The 16,112-nt window shown below is 44.3% G+C and overlaps 1 protein-coding gene across 2 annotated transcripts in view; it reads left to right on the top strand.

Moving 5' to 3' along the window:
* The window catches only part of LOC134536130 (GTPase-activating protein and VPS9 domain-containing protein 1), a 173,520-nt gene that overhangs the window by 143,891 nt on the left and 13,517 nt on the right, over nucleotides 1-16,112 (top strand). For both annotated transcript variants that reach the window (XM_063375727.1, XM_063375719.1), the window contains one exon: nucleotides 7,227-7,341. In XM_063375727.1, coding sequence (XP_063231797.1) covers nucleotides 7,227-7,341 — 115 coding nt within the window. The remainder of the gene's footprint in view (nucleotides 1-7,226; nucleotides 7,342-16,112) is intronic.

Raw genomic sequence — 16,112 nt, 5'->3', positions numbered from 1 at the left:
TTGTTTTGCGCCACAGCGCGCGACCTTCACTGCGTCCGAGAAAGGTTCGAAACGGACTTCGTCATCGTTGAAACAACCGCAACGACCGAAGATGGATTCGATGCTGAGGCGCACACCGCACGCTTGGCTGACTTTGAAGAAAAATATTTCGAAGTGATGTCAACATTGGAAGCCATTGAGGAGGTCAAGGTAGTATCACCAGGCACACCCACTACTCAGGTGAGCAAATCTCGTGTGGCTCTTCCAAAAATCTCTCTTCTCAAGTTTGATGGGAGCCCTCAGCAGTGGGCTAATTTCTCTAATTTATTTATCACCCTGGTAGCCAACAATGCTGATATATCATCAGTGGAGAAACTGGCCTACCTCAAGACCGCCCTTAATGGGGAACCACTTGGAATGGTGCAATCTCTGCCGATCTCTGAAGCGAATTACGAGGTCGCGTGGAAGCTTCTTGTTGGCCGCTACGAGAATAAGAGGCTAATTGTCTCAGTCCATGTAGAGGCCCTCTTGAAGGCCCCAATGGCTGCGTCTGACTCACCCAAGGCTCTGCGCAATTTGTTAACCATTGTAAACGAGAACCTCTTGGCCCTTAGGGCACTGGATGTCCCTGTAGACCAATGGGACTTGATTTTGCTCCCTATTTTGTGCAAGCGGTTAGACTCTGTCCTTCAAACACAGTGGGAGCTTACTCAAACCGATGCCCTTCCAACTGTAAAAAACCTTTTGTCCTTTATCGAAACCCATTGTCGGGCCCAGGAAACTGTGACAGCTTCTCGGTCACATGTTCCAGGTGCAGGACCTACACAGTCAAGGAACCAAATGCCAAGCTGGAGACAGGCTCGTCAATCTGTGAAAAGTTTGGTCAGCTCTCCACAATCATGTTGCGTTTGTAACAGTACCCATGTTGTTTTTAAGTGCCCTAAATTCATCAAGAGTAGTCTCAAGGACAGATATAAGATAGCTAAGGAGCACAAATTATGCCTGAATTGCTTGTCACCATCTCACGCATCCAAGGATTGTTCATCATCATCGTGTCGTTATTGTGGATCCAGGCATCATTCTCTGTTGCACTTCGAGCAACAGACAGCCATCAACCCTGGTCCGGGCAAGGATGCTTCAACCACACTCATTGAACCAAACCCTGCAACTGTTGCCGTTGCTGCCGCTCTACCAAGTGAAGCAAGAACAGTGTTATTATCAACAGCACAGGTACACGTGTTTGATTCAAGTGGAACTCCAATGGTCGTGAGGGCTCTGTTGGATACTGCCAGCCAAGCTAGCTTCGTCACAGAGAGCTGTCTGCAAAGATTGAGGCTTACTCGTAGAAGATCTCATCTACCAGTACAAGGTTTAGCTAACACTTCAGTGAATGTGGCCAAGTCATGCGCCTCCATTGTTATGGCACCAGTTGGTAGCACGAGCCCCCAGTTTGCAGTAGATGTATTTGTAATTTCGAGAATCACCTCCAATTTGCCAAGTGCCAAGCTGAGCGCCAGGGTCCGTGGTGCAGTGGCACATTTGAAACTTGCCGACCCTGCATTTGACACCCCTGGTCCTGTTGATCTGTTAATTGGTGCAGAGTTATTTCCTAGACTCCTTACTGGGGCCAAAATTGACGGTTCTCCCGTAGCTCTGGACTCTGTGCTTGGGTGGATACTGATGGGACAGGTGGACACACAAGTCCCATCATTGACTGCAACATCTTTGTGTATCTCTCTTCTCACTTCACACCCTCCTTTGGATGAGGTAGTAAAAAGGTTCTGGGAATTAGAGGAGTTTCCTGCGACAACACACAAGTCTCCTGAAGATGTCAAATGTGAGGAATGGTTCAGTAAAACTCATCTGAGGTCTGGAGATGGGCGTTACAGTGTATCACTGCCCTTTCGGCAACCTCTTCTGAAATTGGGTGCGTCAAGGCCGCAGGCTCTTAACAGATTTCTTCGTCTTGAAAATCGTCTCAAGTCTGATCCCAAATTGAAGGCCATGTATTCAGAGTTTATGAGTGATTATGTAGCTAGTGGTCACATGGAAGAAGTAACAGAGTCACAGATTCCGTCAGAGTCGTATTATATTCCCCATCACTGTGTGGTTAAACCTGAAAGTTCAACTACAAAACTGAGGGTGGTTTTTGATGCATCCGCCAAGAGCTCTTCAGGTGTTTCGCTGAACGATGCGCTCTTTACTGGCACCCGGCTTCAACGGGACATAGTTGACCTATTGTTGAGTTTTCGTCTGCATGTAGTAGTCTTCACTGGTGACATCAAACAGATGTACAGACAGATAGGTGTACACACTCGTCATCAGGATTATCAGCGCATTGTTTGGAGGTTTAATGATGCTGAACCTGTGAAGGATTATCGTCTCAAGACTGTAACCTATGGTGTCTCTGCAGCACCGTTTCTCGCATTACGTACACTTCAACAATTGGCACAGAATGAAACCGAGCACTTCCCAACTGCATCACAGGTCTTACTTACAGATGTCTACGTTGACGATGTTGTCACTGGATCTAATTCGGTTGATTCTGCCTTGGCCATTCAGAGGGAGCTTATAACACTCCTAGGAAAAGGAGGCTTCAAGCTGCGCAAATTTATGAGCAACCACCAAGCTCTTCTGGATTGGTTGCCAGTGGAGGATATTGAGATCCCACAACCATTTTCATTGGATTCGGACGATTGTGTCATTAAGGTCTTGGGTCTGCAATGGAATCCTGTGTCGGACACATATTCCTACAAGATACAGTCTGGTTCTGGCAATGCCACAAAGAGGACAATCCTGTCAAATCTGGCTAGGATTTTTGATCCTCTTGGGTGGCTCACCCCACTGAGTATGTTTGCAAAGCACCTGATCCAAGTCTTGTGGGCACGGAACCTGGGCTGGGATACTGAACCACCGGATGACATCCTAAGCAACTGGAAGAACTTCAACACTCAGCTGTCACAACTGTCATCAGTTAACATTCCCCGACTGATTCGAGGACAGGCAGGAGGTTCCTACCAGTTGCATGGATTTTCGGACAGCTCCGAAATTGGTTACGCAGCAGTTGTGTACTTGCGCATTGACAAATCTGATGGTACAGTTCTGGTACACTTGCTGATTGCCAAGTCAAAGGTAGCGCCACTCAAGGTTCAGTCGCTGCCTCGCTTAGAACTATGTGGGGCCCTTTTGTTGGCTCGCCTGCTTCACCATGTCATTGATGCCTATGGAGCGACACTGCACTTCAGTTCGGTTACTGCCTGGACTGATTCACAGGTAACTCTTGCCTGGATAAACTCTTCTCCACATGAGTTAAAGACCTTTGTGGCAAACCGGGTTAGTCACATTCAAGAGCTAACTCGTCCAGAATGGTGGAAGCATGTTCGTTCGGAACATAACCCGGCAGACTGTGGATCCCGTGGGCTTCTGCCAGCACAAATTGTATCTCATCCTCTGTGGTGGTCTGGCCCTTCATGGCTGAAGAAGGCTGAGGACCAGTGGCCTGAAGGTATTCCGTGCATTAAGGCTTCTGACGTAATCCTGCTTGAAAGGAAGGTAGTGGCATTGGGAACTTTTATCTCCCCTGGGGACTTGGACACATTATTGGAACGTTTCAATCGGTTGACAAGGCTGTTGCGTGTTACTGCCTGCTGGTTCAGATTTATCAACAATTGTCGTCATCCACTGGAAGGACGGGCCATCGAAGAGCTGTCATTGAAGGATCTAAACACTGCCCTAGAGTTCTGGATACGTTATGTTCAGTCCATGTGCTATCGAAGTGATTTAATTGCATTGAAGAAGGATCAAATCACCTCCCCACAACTTCGTAGATTGCTACCGTTCATTGACTCCAAGGGAGTGATTAGGGTGGGCGGCAGACTGTCTCATTCGGATCTGCCCTTTGAGCAGAAGCACCCAGCCCTTCTTCCTAAATCGAATCCCCTGACAAGACTGATCATAGGTCATTACCATGAAGTTAATCAACATCCGGGAATACAAGCACTCCAGGCCATTCTCAGGGAGAAGTTCTGGATTATGGGGGACAAGCATGCAATCACCAACCTTGTGCACCGTTGTGTGCGTTGTTTTCGTGCATCTCCATCATCAGTTGCTCCGCTGATGGGAAACCTTCCAGCTATGCAGGTTCAGCAGGTAAAACCGTTCTCAAGGTCGGGGGTTGATTACGCTGGTCCATTCTTGATTAAGATGGCCCGTCTTCGCAAGGCTGCTGTGCTGAAAGCATATCTATGCGTGTTTGTCTGTTGCGCAACAAAGGCAGTACATATCGAGCTAGCCTCGGACTTATCGACAGATGTGTTTTTGGCTGCCTATAAACGTTTCATTGCACGTCGAGGACATTCCTCGGACATCTACAGCGATTGTGGCACCAACTTTGTTGGGGCACGAAATCAGCTCTCCGAACTACAACAACTCCTCACGTCGTCTTCCCATCAAACAACAGTGGCTTCATCGCTCGCACATCTTGGTGTGATTTGGCATTTCAACCCGCCAGCTGCTCCTCACTTTGGGGGTTTATGGGAAGCGGGTGTCAAGTCGTTCAAGTCCCATTTGAGGAGGGTGATAGGAGAGCAGATCCTAACGTACGAGGAGTTAAACACAGTATTGGCTCAGGTTGAAGCAGTGTTGAACTCAAGGCCGTTGTGTCCCCTCAGTGCGGATCCCAAGGACTTCACTCCTCTGACCCCAGGCCATTTCCTGACGCTGGAACCGTTAGTGACAATACCCGAACCAGATTTACGTCAGGTAAAAATGAACTGTTTGCATCGCTGGCAGCTTGTATCCCGACTACATCAAGATTTCTGGCATCGCTGGCATCGGGATTACCTGCACACGCTGCAACAACGTAGCAAATGGCAGAAAAGGGCGTCAGGTCTTGCCCCCAACCAGATGGTGCTGGTCAAGGAAGACAGGCTTCCACCTCTGCAATGGCCGCTGGGGCGCATTGTTGATCTTCATCATGGAACGGACGGCGTGGCACGAGTGGCCACTGTACGCACTGTCACAGGCACTGTCAAACGGCCAGCAGTGAAATTATGCCCGCTCCCCTGTGACTGTTGAAATCGGTGATTTCAAGGTGGGCGGTATGTTATGTATATTGTATAGTTTCCGTGTAAATAGACCTTGGACATTATAAACATTGTTGGCATTGGTCAACACACTTGAGTTTTGAATCTCGCGCGCCGCGCTGCTGGCGATAGTGGCGCTGCTACTTGGCTGCTGTGAGTTGGCTGCCCTGCTTCCTCCGGAAGTCAGTTGTTCTACAAAGGCATGGTGGTAAGTGGTGCTATCGGGTACTCTTGCTATCTGGCGACATCGGTCGCCAAATTAAATAGTTTTGTGCAATTCGCTGTTTTATAGTTCGTTAATGAACACTAGTGATATTATTGATAGCTCATGAGAAACTGGCATTTTATAATTTTTAAAAATGCAGATGTCTTGTGTTCTCTATGTACCGTATTTACTCGCATATAGGTCGCGGCAATTTTACCAGATTTGATGGGGAAAAAATGAAGTGCGACCTATATGTGAAGAAAAAAATTTTTCAAATTTTTGAGGATTTTTTTTTTTGCAATATTTTGCTTTAAAATGTGAAAAAGAAGTTTATATAGGTAGGTATAGGCAAATTTATTTACGATGTACACATACAGCGAAACCCCTTATTTACGTTACCGTTATTTACGTTTTCCCGTTATTTGCACTATATTCTTCAGGTCCCGTTTAGTACCCATTTAGTCCAATACAATACTTTCACGCAAATTACTACTCAAAAATCGAATCCATCCCGCTATTTACGTCACGTAACAACCATAAACAACCAGAAAATACTGTGGGTACTTTAAGAGTAGATAATATTAGCTAGTAGGCCTAAAAACATTGTGAAAAATGTAATGTTTATAGTCGGCAATGAACATTTTAAATCGCAAAACATACATATTTTATAACATGAAAAGTTTCTTTTATTTCTAAACATGTAATAATTTAAGCCTAGGCGTGTAAAAGTCCAAGTAATTATAGCAGGAGACAATCTAAAATGCACGAGGGAAAAACGTAAACTCACGAATGTATGAATGTGGCTGATTGTTAATTTCAATTTCTGATACTGTATTTATGTCACAACGTAGCCGAAATACTGGTACGAGACAAACTTCACAAGATAAAATGAGCGGAATCTTGGTAACTGTTTTATACGTATTTTATAATTTCGGAAGTATTGTACAGTTAACGCATAGTTTTTAAACTAACAATTTATTTCTGGGGATCGTAATTAATTAATTATTGGTATCAAGACATCAAGATGGACGTAAACTTGAACGTGTCAGGGCAGCGAGAAAACTGGTGTGTATACCAATAAACTGATATTAGAACCGGACAAAACTGGTACACGGAAGGTGGAGCATATATTTTTTTCCGCTAAGCTCGCATCTATTGGCTGGCTGCTGATGCAAGGTCACGAGTCTGGGCGGAGCGTTGAGTGAGTTATACTGCGCATGTGCAGCTCAGTGAACAAAGAGAGCCAGCAGGCGCGCCGTAACAGCAGCTGATCGAGTACAATGACCTTTCTCCGCGCACTGCGCACGGCGGTAATGGATTACCGGTGCAACCTATATGGGGGGAATCTTAAATACCAAATTCAAGACCTCAAATTATGTGTGCGACCTATATGCGGTTAAATACGGTATCTATTGTACTATTGTACTAAAGTGGGTCGCTGTAGTTCAGCTTTTATAAACATTGTGTAGAATATTGATACTTAACGTGTTTATCTGTTATTGAGCATTTAAAATTTCAGTATGTCCATCTTTAAATTTTATTTATTAAAAATATGCTCTTCATTTCATAAACAGTTTATTTTGTGTAAATGATTTTATTGCATTTATGAGACCCACAGAATGATGTGTTTTGATTATTGTAAGTGTTGAAAGTCTTTAGACTCTTGTCTTACATGCCATATTGGTTATTTAATTTTTTTTTTGCCATTACTGTTTTTCTAGGGTTTTCCTATAATCTCATCACTTGTATTTAAGTTTCCTCAAATATTCTCAACAAGTGATTATGTGTTATCATTAAATTGTTCGTAGTGATTTTTTAAATTTTGAAAATATTTAGTCAATATCTGGTGAGAGAATTTGTGATCCACCAACACTAGAGAGTTCAGAAGGAACTCAAAGGAAGTGCCGTCAATAAAACCAATTGGGCATGTGAGGAAGAGTATTTTTTGTTTGTTTCAGTTGCCAGTGAGAGCCAGCTAGAGCAGGCGCGCACTGCGGTGGAACGGGCAGTGATGAGTCGGGTGTATCTGCATGCCCTCTATCCCAATGGGGATGGGGATGTCTCCAGGGACCAGTGAGTGTGACATCCACTACCTTTCAACTAAAGCTGTGCCATGCCAGTGCTGATACCTGATTCCAAAATACTGGCTGGATTTTGAAGTATCAGAATCACCTGAACCATCCTTTATTTTTCTACAACCAACTATATAGTCTGCTTCACCTTAAATCACTAAATTTGTCGGAAATTGTAACCAGCAAAACAGTATACAAATGTACCTACTATCGCCAAAACTGTGATTTTCTCAGAAGGGTTTAGAAAAGGCAATCTTTTATTCTTCAGAATTTTCAGAATTTGGCCATGTGTATGTATCAGTATATTTTTATACATGCAGATAATCTTTGTTTTTGCTAGACCATGCTACATAAATATCTGTTACAATGTCAAAACTATCGATACAATTGTTGAAGCTCTTCATGCCAATAAGTTGTATCATATCAATACACATACGAGTTTGAAGTGTAAAATGGGTACTGCTGTGGCTTTGCTCTTGTATGTAAACTGTACTAGTTACAAATTTTGGTATTTATAGTAATTATTTGAGGTATAGTAGAATGCTACGTGTAATGTAAACTTTGTTTTCAGTGCTTATAAGTGCTCATTTAATGAGCCTCATGCCTCATGGTCATGGTAAACTAAAATTACCAAAAGTTGTGTTAAAATAAGGCAAAATTGATGCAAAAATACAGTACTAAAACATAAAAGTGGTGCAAAAAAAATCAAGTGTAAAATTTTTTTCTTATATGTAAAATTGTCTCAATTTTTTTTATTTTTTGCCTTTTGTTCCCTTTATATTTATTTTCTGTATGCTATGAATTGAAGGAAAATGCCTCTTTTCCAGAAAAAAATTAAGAATTCTTATACCTTTTCTTTTTATTTTATAACATTTATTCCAATAATTCTCTAAGAGGGTATTTTGATACATAAAGTAGTTTACTGTTTTAACTTGTGCCCGGCTTTTCTTTGGATATTTTTCGGATTTTTTTTTATTTAAGCAAACTGACAAACACACTTTTCTATGGAAAAAAAAAAATTCCACGTACAGTAGAATCTCGTTATAAAGTACATCAATAAAGCCTCAACTTTTATACTTAGTAATGAAAGTACTTTATTCCGAAAGTCTATATATTTACCTTTAAAACATAGTATTTTTGAATTTTTAAATATAAAGTAGAAGGGGATCAAATGTTACATTAGCTTGGAAGCAAATATTTGTAAAACAACAAGAATTTAAAAAAAAATTATTCAACTTTATACAGTAGCCTATATTATAGGCCTACATGTACAAAATTTATATCTGTCGAACACAAAATGACAAATGGGTTAAACTTTTTTGCAGATATGTACATTTATTGGGACAGAATTCCCTTGTTTTCTCCTAGGCGAAGTCTCTTGCGACCAGCAGATAAAGATGACTGTTCATATTTTAATCACTTTTTAGCGTTCTTTTATTATTGTTGACAGTGTAGTGAGCACCAAACCAAATGACCGTGCCACATCTGCATTTCTCCTTCAATGTGAACTGCATGAGTTTCTTTTTATCTTTTTGACCATCCATCCTGATTAAAATATTCAATCAACAATATTGTTTGCATCGCGCCACGTCAAACGTAAACAAACCTCGCATCCATAGATAAACATAGCACCGCACTAGTAGCGCGTGTTGCGAGCATGGCTGTGCCAGGCAACATTCTTATCTTCATGGCAACACAATTAAAGCGTGTCGGCCATGTTATGAGACAAAACAGTTCAAAACTTAACCTGTATAAATTAACATTGGATTTTCTATTACGCATATAAGTTAAAATATAATTTTTATTTAACGTTTGTATCTGCGTTAGTAAAAACTTTTAAAACGTGCTCTACAAATAACCAAAAGCTGGCGCAGCTAAAAAAAAGTCTTGAAGAGGGGCGAGACAGCAATCGATTGTTTAGATCGTCTCGTACACTAAAGTGTGTGATCCATGGAGGAGGAAGAATGGCACGTAATACTGTACTATGATTCTATGAATCGTTGAGACATTGTTTGTTTACGTTTTATAGTTGTTAACGATTCTTGAAAGCGATAAAAATTGATCATAATGTACATTTATATTAAAGAACTCCTGCGCAAAAAACTGTTATGTAAAATTTTCCTGATAACTGGAAAAGAATGGTCGTTGTATTGAAAGGTATGTTTGGAGTGTGTATAGTGTACATAGGTATTTAAGTATTTTTGCTGACGTTACGTGTGCAACAAATTTGAGACTGAACATTCGAACATTTGAATTCCCGCGCTGCACAAGTAGCAGCGCCACCCCTTCACAGTTGGCCACCATGGTTCCAGATTTGGCAACGCTGCCAAGGTTGGCAGCGCGTCGGACTTCCGTCAGGAAGTCAGTTCATCGTGTGTTTTCGTGATGGTAAGTGTGGCTATCGGGCCCGCTCACCATTGTTTTTCGTCTCGTAACGCAATCCGTTGCAATCGTTGTTTGTACAGTCAATTATTTCGCGTGATGCGAACATTTGGTCCTCCGGGCCGGATCTATTTGTGCCGGCGTCGCTTTCGTTGTTTCGGCGTGTCGTGTGCCGCGTGGTGAACGTTTTTGTGTGTAGGGCAAATTTCTTGGGTATGTAATTTTCTCTAACCTTTTGTGCTTCGTTGAACGTTGAGTTTGTCTCCGCTGTAGTTACTCGTGCGTCACCGAGGTAACATTTACCGGCATACTTCTCACGTGGTGGTGTTTTAGGTTATGTGTTGAGTCATTGTACTACGTGACTATTTACTATGGCGGATAAACGGTCAGCGCTGATACGCGTGCGCATCGCAGAGAGTCGCCTGAAGCGGGCATTTGACCTTTCTCAAAGCGCGCGTGAGGACCCCTCGCAAAGAAACTTATTTCTTGCAACAGTGCGCGACTTGGAAAACATAAAGGAGCAGTTCGAAGTTGACTGCGTCGCGGTGGAAGCAGCCATCGGCGAAACAGATGTGGACGTAGCTGAGCACGCTTCTCGCATGGAAGCTTTCGATGATAAATACTTCCAAATCAGGGCCGTTGTAGCCGGCATAGAGGACTCAAAGGTACAGCCCTCCAGCCAACCACAGTCTCAGGTGAGCAAACCACGGGTGGCCCTGCCGAAGATATCACTTCCAAGTTTTGATGGTAGTCCACAGCAATGGCCCAACTTTTCGAACTTGTTCAGTACACTTATCACCAATAATAGTGAGCTTTCCCCTGTAGAAAAGTTAGCCTATCTGAGATCTGCCCTCAGTGGAGAGCCTTTAGGGATGATTAGTTCCTTGACTATGTCCAATGCCAACTTTGATGTGGCCTGGAAGCTACTCGCAGGGCGGTATGAAAATAAGCGACTTGTCGTGGCAATACACGTAGATGCACTCTTGCACGCACCAGCTGTTACCTCTGACTCACCTAAAGCACTACGCCAATTGTTGACAAACATCACTGAGAGCATTTCTGCCCTGACGGCACTGGATGTGCCAGTGACTCAGTGGGACTTGATCCTGCTTCCTATCCTATGCAAGCGCTTAGATTCTTGTCTTCAGACACAGTGGGAAATGTCGCTTACTAATGAGTTCCCTACAGTGAGTGATTTCGTAAAGTTTTTGGAAAAGCACTGTCGCGCTCAGGAGGCTGTTGCTCAGTCACGTGGCAAGTCGTCAGGACTGCAGCCGCCCATGAGAAAATCTTCTCCACCATTCGCTGGCTGGAAGCAATCTCGTGGTCAAGCGCTGAATAGTTTAGTCAGCTCCTCACAGACCTGCGGTCTGTGTGGTGGCCCACATGCTCTTGTAAAATGCAGTAAGTTTAATCAAAGTGACCCTAAAGATAGGTATACCATTGTGAAAAGACAGGATCTGTGCTTGAATTGTCTTTCGCCTGCACATCGAGCCAAAGGTTGTCCATCGTCAGCATGTCGTCATTGTGGAGCTCGCCACCATACTTTGTTACATTTTAAGCAGCAACCACCCGAAGGCAGCTGTGCATCTCCAGAAGGCTTCAATGCTTTGTCAACAGAAGCTAATTCTGCGACAGTTGCCGTTACCGCCGCAGCCCCGAGCTGTTCTAAGACTGTCCTGTTGTCAACTGCTCAGGTAAACATCCTCGACCGCACTGGTACACCATTTGTTGTTCGGGCACTGCTTGACACTGCTAGCCAAGCTAGCTTCATTTCAGAGAAGTGTGTTCAGAACCTGCGGTTAACTAAAAGGGGGACGCATTTGCCCATACAGGGCTTATCCAACACCCCTGTCAATGTGGCCAAATCCTATGTTTCAGTTGTTATCACACCAGTTGGCATCTTAGCGTCTCAGTTTGCGCTGGATGTTTTTGTGCTTCCTCGTATAACCAGTAGTGTGCCAGGTACAAAGTTGTCTGATAGGGTTCGTAAATCTGTGGCACACTTGCACCTTGCTGATCCTGCCTTTGACACTCCTGGTCCAGTCTACCTACTTATTGGTGCTGACCTGGTTCCGTATTTAATGAAAGGTGGAAAGATTGATGGGTCTCCAGTGGCTCTAGACTCTGTACTAGGTTGGATCCTGATGGGGAAGGTGGAAATTGAACAGACTTCAACCAACATGACATCCCTTTGTGTTTCGCTGGTGACCTCTCATCCCCCATTACCTGATGTCATGAGAAGGTTTTGGGAGATTGAAGAATTTCCCCTTGTGAAGCATCAGTCTCCCGAGGATGTACACTGTGAAGAGCTGTTTGTGAAGTCTTACACAAGGCATGAGACCGGCCGGTACAGCGTTGCGTTACCGTTTTGTCAACCTGAGCCAGAGTTAGGGTCCTCTAGACCTCAAGCCATTAATCGTTTGCTTCGCCTGGAAAGACGTCTCAAAGGGGACCCTGCCCTCAAGCAGAAGTATTCCGAGTTTATGGAGGATTATCTCGCGATGGGCCACATGGAAAGAGTCGCTGAGACAGAAATGGACTGTGCCCATGCCTTCTATATACCTCACCACGCTGTCGTGAAACCAGACAGCTCCACTACAAAGGTGCGCGTTGTTTTTGATGCATCAGCCAAGAGTTCCACAGGTGTGTCGCTTAATGATACTTTGTTAACAGGGCCAAAATTGCAGCAAGATATTTTTAATCTACTATTGAGCTTTCGTTTACATGTTGTAGTTTTCACGGCAGACGTAAAACAAATGTATCGCCAGATCCATGTCCATCGTCATCATCAGGATTATCAACGTATTGTGTGGCGCTCTAGTGACGCAGCTCCAGTCCAGGACTACAGGCTGAAAACTGTGACCTATGGAGTGTCTTCAGCCCCATTCTTGGCACTCCGCACTCTTAAGCAGCTGGCTGAAGATGAGAGAGAACAATTTCCCACTGCCTCTCGAGTGTTGTTGTCGGATGTTTATGTGGACGATGTTGTTACGGGTGCGCCGTCTGTGGACTCTGCAGTGGCCATGCAGCAAGAGCTCATCAAGCTTTTAGCGAAAGGGGGATTTCAACTCCGAAAATTCATGAGCAACCATCCGACACTCCTGAATTGGCTTCCTGCTGAGGATATTGAAACCCTCCAACCGTTAGCCTTGGATCAGGACAGCTGCACTGTAATCAAGGTACTGGGACTACAGTGGAACCCCACCTCCGACACATATTCATACAAGGTCCGAGCCAGCGCCTGCCCTGCGACAAAAAGGACAATTTTATCGAACGTGGCAAGGATTTTCGATCCTCTCGGTTGGTTGACACCTATCAGCATGTTTGCAAAATGTCTCATTCAAGTCCTTTGGGTTCAAAATCTCGACTGGGATGCAAAACCACCACCAAACATATTAGACAGCTGGAACAAGTTCAACAGCCAGCTCCCTCTTCTGTCTGCACTCAACATCTCTCGCCTTGTCAGGGGAAAACAGGGCTGTTCCTATCAACTTCATGGATTTTCAGACAGTTCAGAATTGGGTTATGCAGCAAGTGTCTACCTTCGTGTGGTTGATGTTGATGGGACAATCACGGTACACCTGCTCGCTGGCAAATCTAAAGTAGCCCCTGTCAAGGCCCAGTCTCTACCTCGGTTGGAGTTGTGTGGAGCTCTTCTCTTGTCTCGGTTGCTTCGTCACATGATAAATGTGCATGGAATGGAACTTGAATTCACCTCCATTGTTGCCTGGACTGATTCACAAGTAGCCCTAGCGTGGATCCACTCTTCATCTCATGAGTTAAAAACATTTGTGGCAAATAGGGTTAGTGAGATTCAGGACCTGACCCCTTCAAGTTGGTGGAGGCACGTGCGTTCAGAACACAACCCTGCTGACTGTGGCTCACGTGGATTGTTACCTGCCCAGATACTTGACCACCACCTTTGGTGGACAGGCCCTGCATGGTTGACGTTACCTGCAGATGAATGGCCTGCAAGTGCTTCGTGTAGTGACATTTCCGATTTGGTCCAACAGGAGAAGAAGTCGTTGGCATTGGCAACTATTCTGTATACTGAAGACATTGATTCACTGGTCGAACGTTTCAGCAGTCTAATGAAGTTACTGAGAGTGACTGCCTATATTCTGCGTTTTGTTGCTAATTGTCGTCACTCACAAAGTGCTCGTGAATCAGGGACCCCGTGTCCTCGTGAGTTGGAGACTGCCTTAAATTTCTGGATACTTCGAGTTCAGTCGATGGTGTTCAAAGATGACCTGGCCTCTTTGAGAAAGAATAAGCGAACCTCACCACAGATACGGAAGCTTCATCCTTTCCTCGACTCTGATGGGTTTCTTAGGGTGGGTGGCAGGCTTGACCAGTCGAAGCTCCCGTTTCAACACAAACACCCGGCCTTGCTTCCTAAATCAAACCCCTTGACGAGCAGGATTATACAACACTATCAAAACGTCAATCAACATCCCGGGATACAAGCACTTCAAAGTATTCTTAGAGAGAAATTTTGGATTCTCTCAGATAAGCAGGCAATCACCAGCTGTGTTCACCGCTGCTTGAAGTGTTTCAAGGCACAGCCACCCACTTTTACACCCCTCATGGGAAGTCTCCCGGCCATGAGAGTCCAGCAAGTGAAACCATTTTCGAAGGCCGGCGTGGATTACGCTGGCCCCTTTTTCATAAAACTGGCTCGTGTGCGCAAAGTCACTCTGTTGAAGGCCTATCTGTGTATATTTTTATGTTGTACCACTAAGGCGGTTCATGTGGAGTTGGCGTCTGACCTGTCGACTGAGGTGTTCCTTGCTGCATACAAACATTTCATCGCCCGCAGAGGGAGATCCTCTGACCTCTATAGCGATTGCGGGACGAACTTTGTTGGAGCCCACAACCAGCTGACAGAACTGCAACGCATGTTGTCATCCTCATCGCATCAGCAGACCATAGTGGATTGTTTAGCTCCTTTTGGAGTGAGGTGGCACTTCAACCCTCCAGCCGCTCCTCATTTCGGAGGCTTGTGGGAGGCTGCAGTTAAGGCGTTCAAGTCACATTTAAATCGGGTCATTGGTGAACAGATTCTCAGCTTTGAGGAGCTCTACACGGTCGTGGTCCAAGTGGAGGCCATACTGAATTCTAGGCCACTCTGTCCATTAAGTTCCGATCCCAATGATCTGCGTGCTCTCACCCCAGGACACTTCTTGACCATGGAGCCGCTGGTGTCGCATCCTGAACCCGAATTGGAACAGGTACAACTTAACAGACTGCAGCGTTGGCAACTAGTATCGCGGTTGCATCAAGACTTTTGGCACCGGTGGCACCGCGAATATCTGCACACACTGCAGCAGCGTTCGAAGTGGCAAGATCAAACGATAGCTATCACACCAAACCAATTGGTGTTGATAAAGGAAGATAGAGTACCTCCCCTGCAATGGAAGTTGGGACGCGTCCTGCATCTTCATCCTGGATCTGATGGTGTGCCTAGGGTCGCTACAGTGCGTACCACCTCTGGGAGTCTAAAACGCCCTGTAGTGAAGTTGTGCCCATTGCCTCTTGAGTAGTGTTGAAATGGGTCATTTCAAGGTGGGCGGAATGTTTGGAGTGTGTATAGTGTACATAGGTATTTAAGTATTTTTGCTGACGTTACGTGTGCAACAAATTTGAGACTGAACATTCGAACATTTGAATTCCCGCGCTGCACAAGTAGCAGCGCCACCCCTTCACAGTTGGCCACCATGGTTCCAGATTTGGCAACGCTGCCAAGGTTGGCAGCGCGTCGGACTTCCGTCAGGAAGTCAGTTCATCGTGTGTTTTCGTGATGGTAAGTGTGGCTATCGGGCCCGCTCACCATTGTTTTTCGTCTCGTAACGCAATCCGTTGCAATCGTTGTTTGTACAGTCAATTATTTCGCGTGATGCGAACAAGGTAGGATACGTTTTTAATGTTAAAGTGAAATATTTTTACATTGTTTACATTGGTGTTTTGAGCGGGAATTTAAAATCATACGTTGAACTGAAAGATACGTTATTCTGAAGTACGTTGTAACGGAATTTCACTGTAGATGTAACTTTAAAGGTATAGGACACTAAAATTTTTGAATGTCGCAAAATGTGGTAATTTTGTAGTTACAAGAAAATCTTTAAAAGTGAATAACACCTAAAATAAACATAGCCTATCGTCGCAGCTGTAGGTATTCTTTACTTATATGTAAAAGAATATTTCAAAAAAATTTAATATATTTCTCGGCAAAACTTTAGGTTCTATGTGCTATTTTATTATTTTACACAGTGGTCTTAAACTTTTGACCGGTACTGTATGTGTGTATGTATATATAAACAACTAGAGTAAATGTTAATGTAATGTAACCCATCCCGGTGCTGCCTCGGAGATAGAAGCCTCTATGAT

Source organism: Bacillus rossius, chromosome 1, assembly GCF_032445375.1.
Source record: "Bacillus rossius redtenbacheri isolate Brsri chromosome 1, Brsri_v3, whole genome shotgun sequence".
Classification (NCBI taxonomy): domain Eukaryota; kingdom Metazoa; phylum Arthropoda; class Insecta; order Phasmatodea; family Bacillidae; genus Bacillus; species Bacillus rossius.
This window is presented reverse-complemented; position numbering and strand designations above follow the sequence as displayed.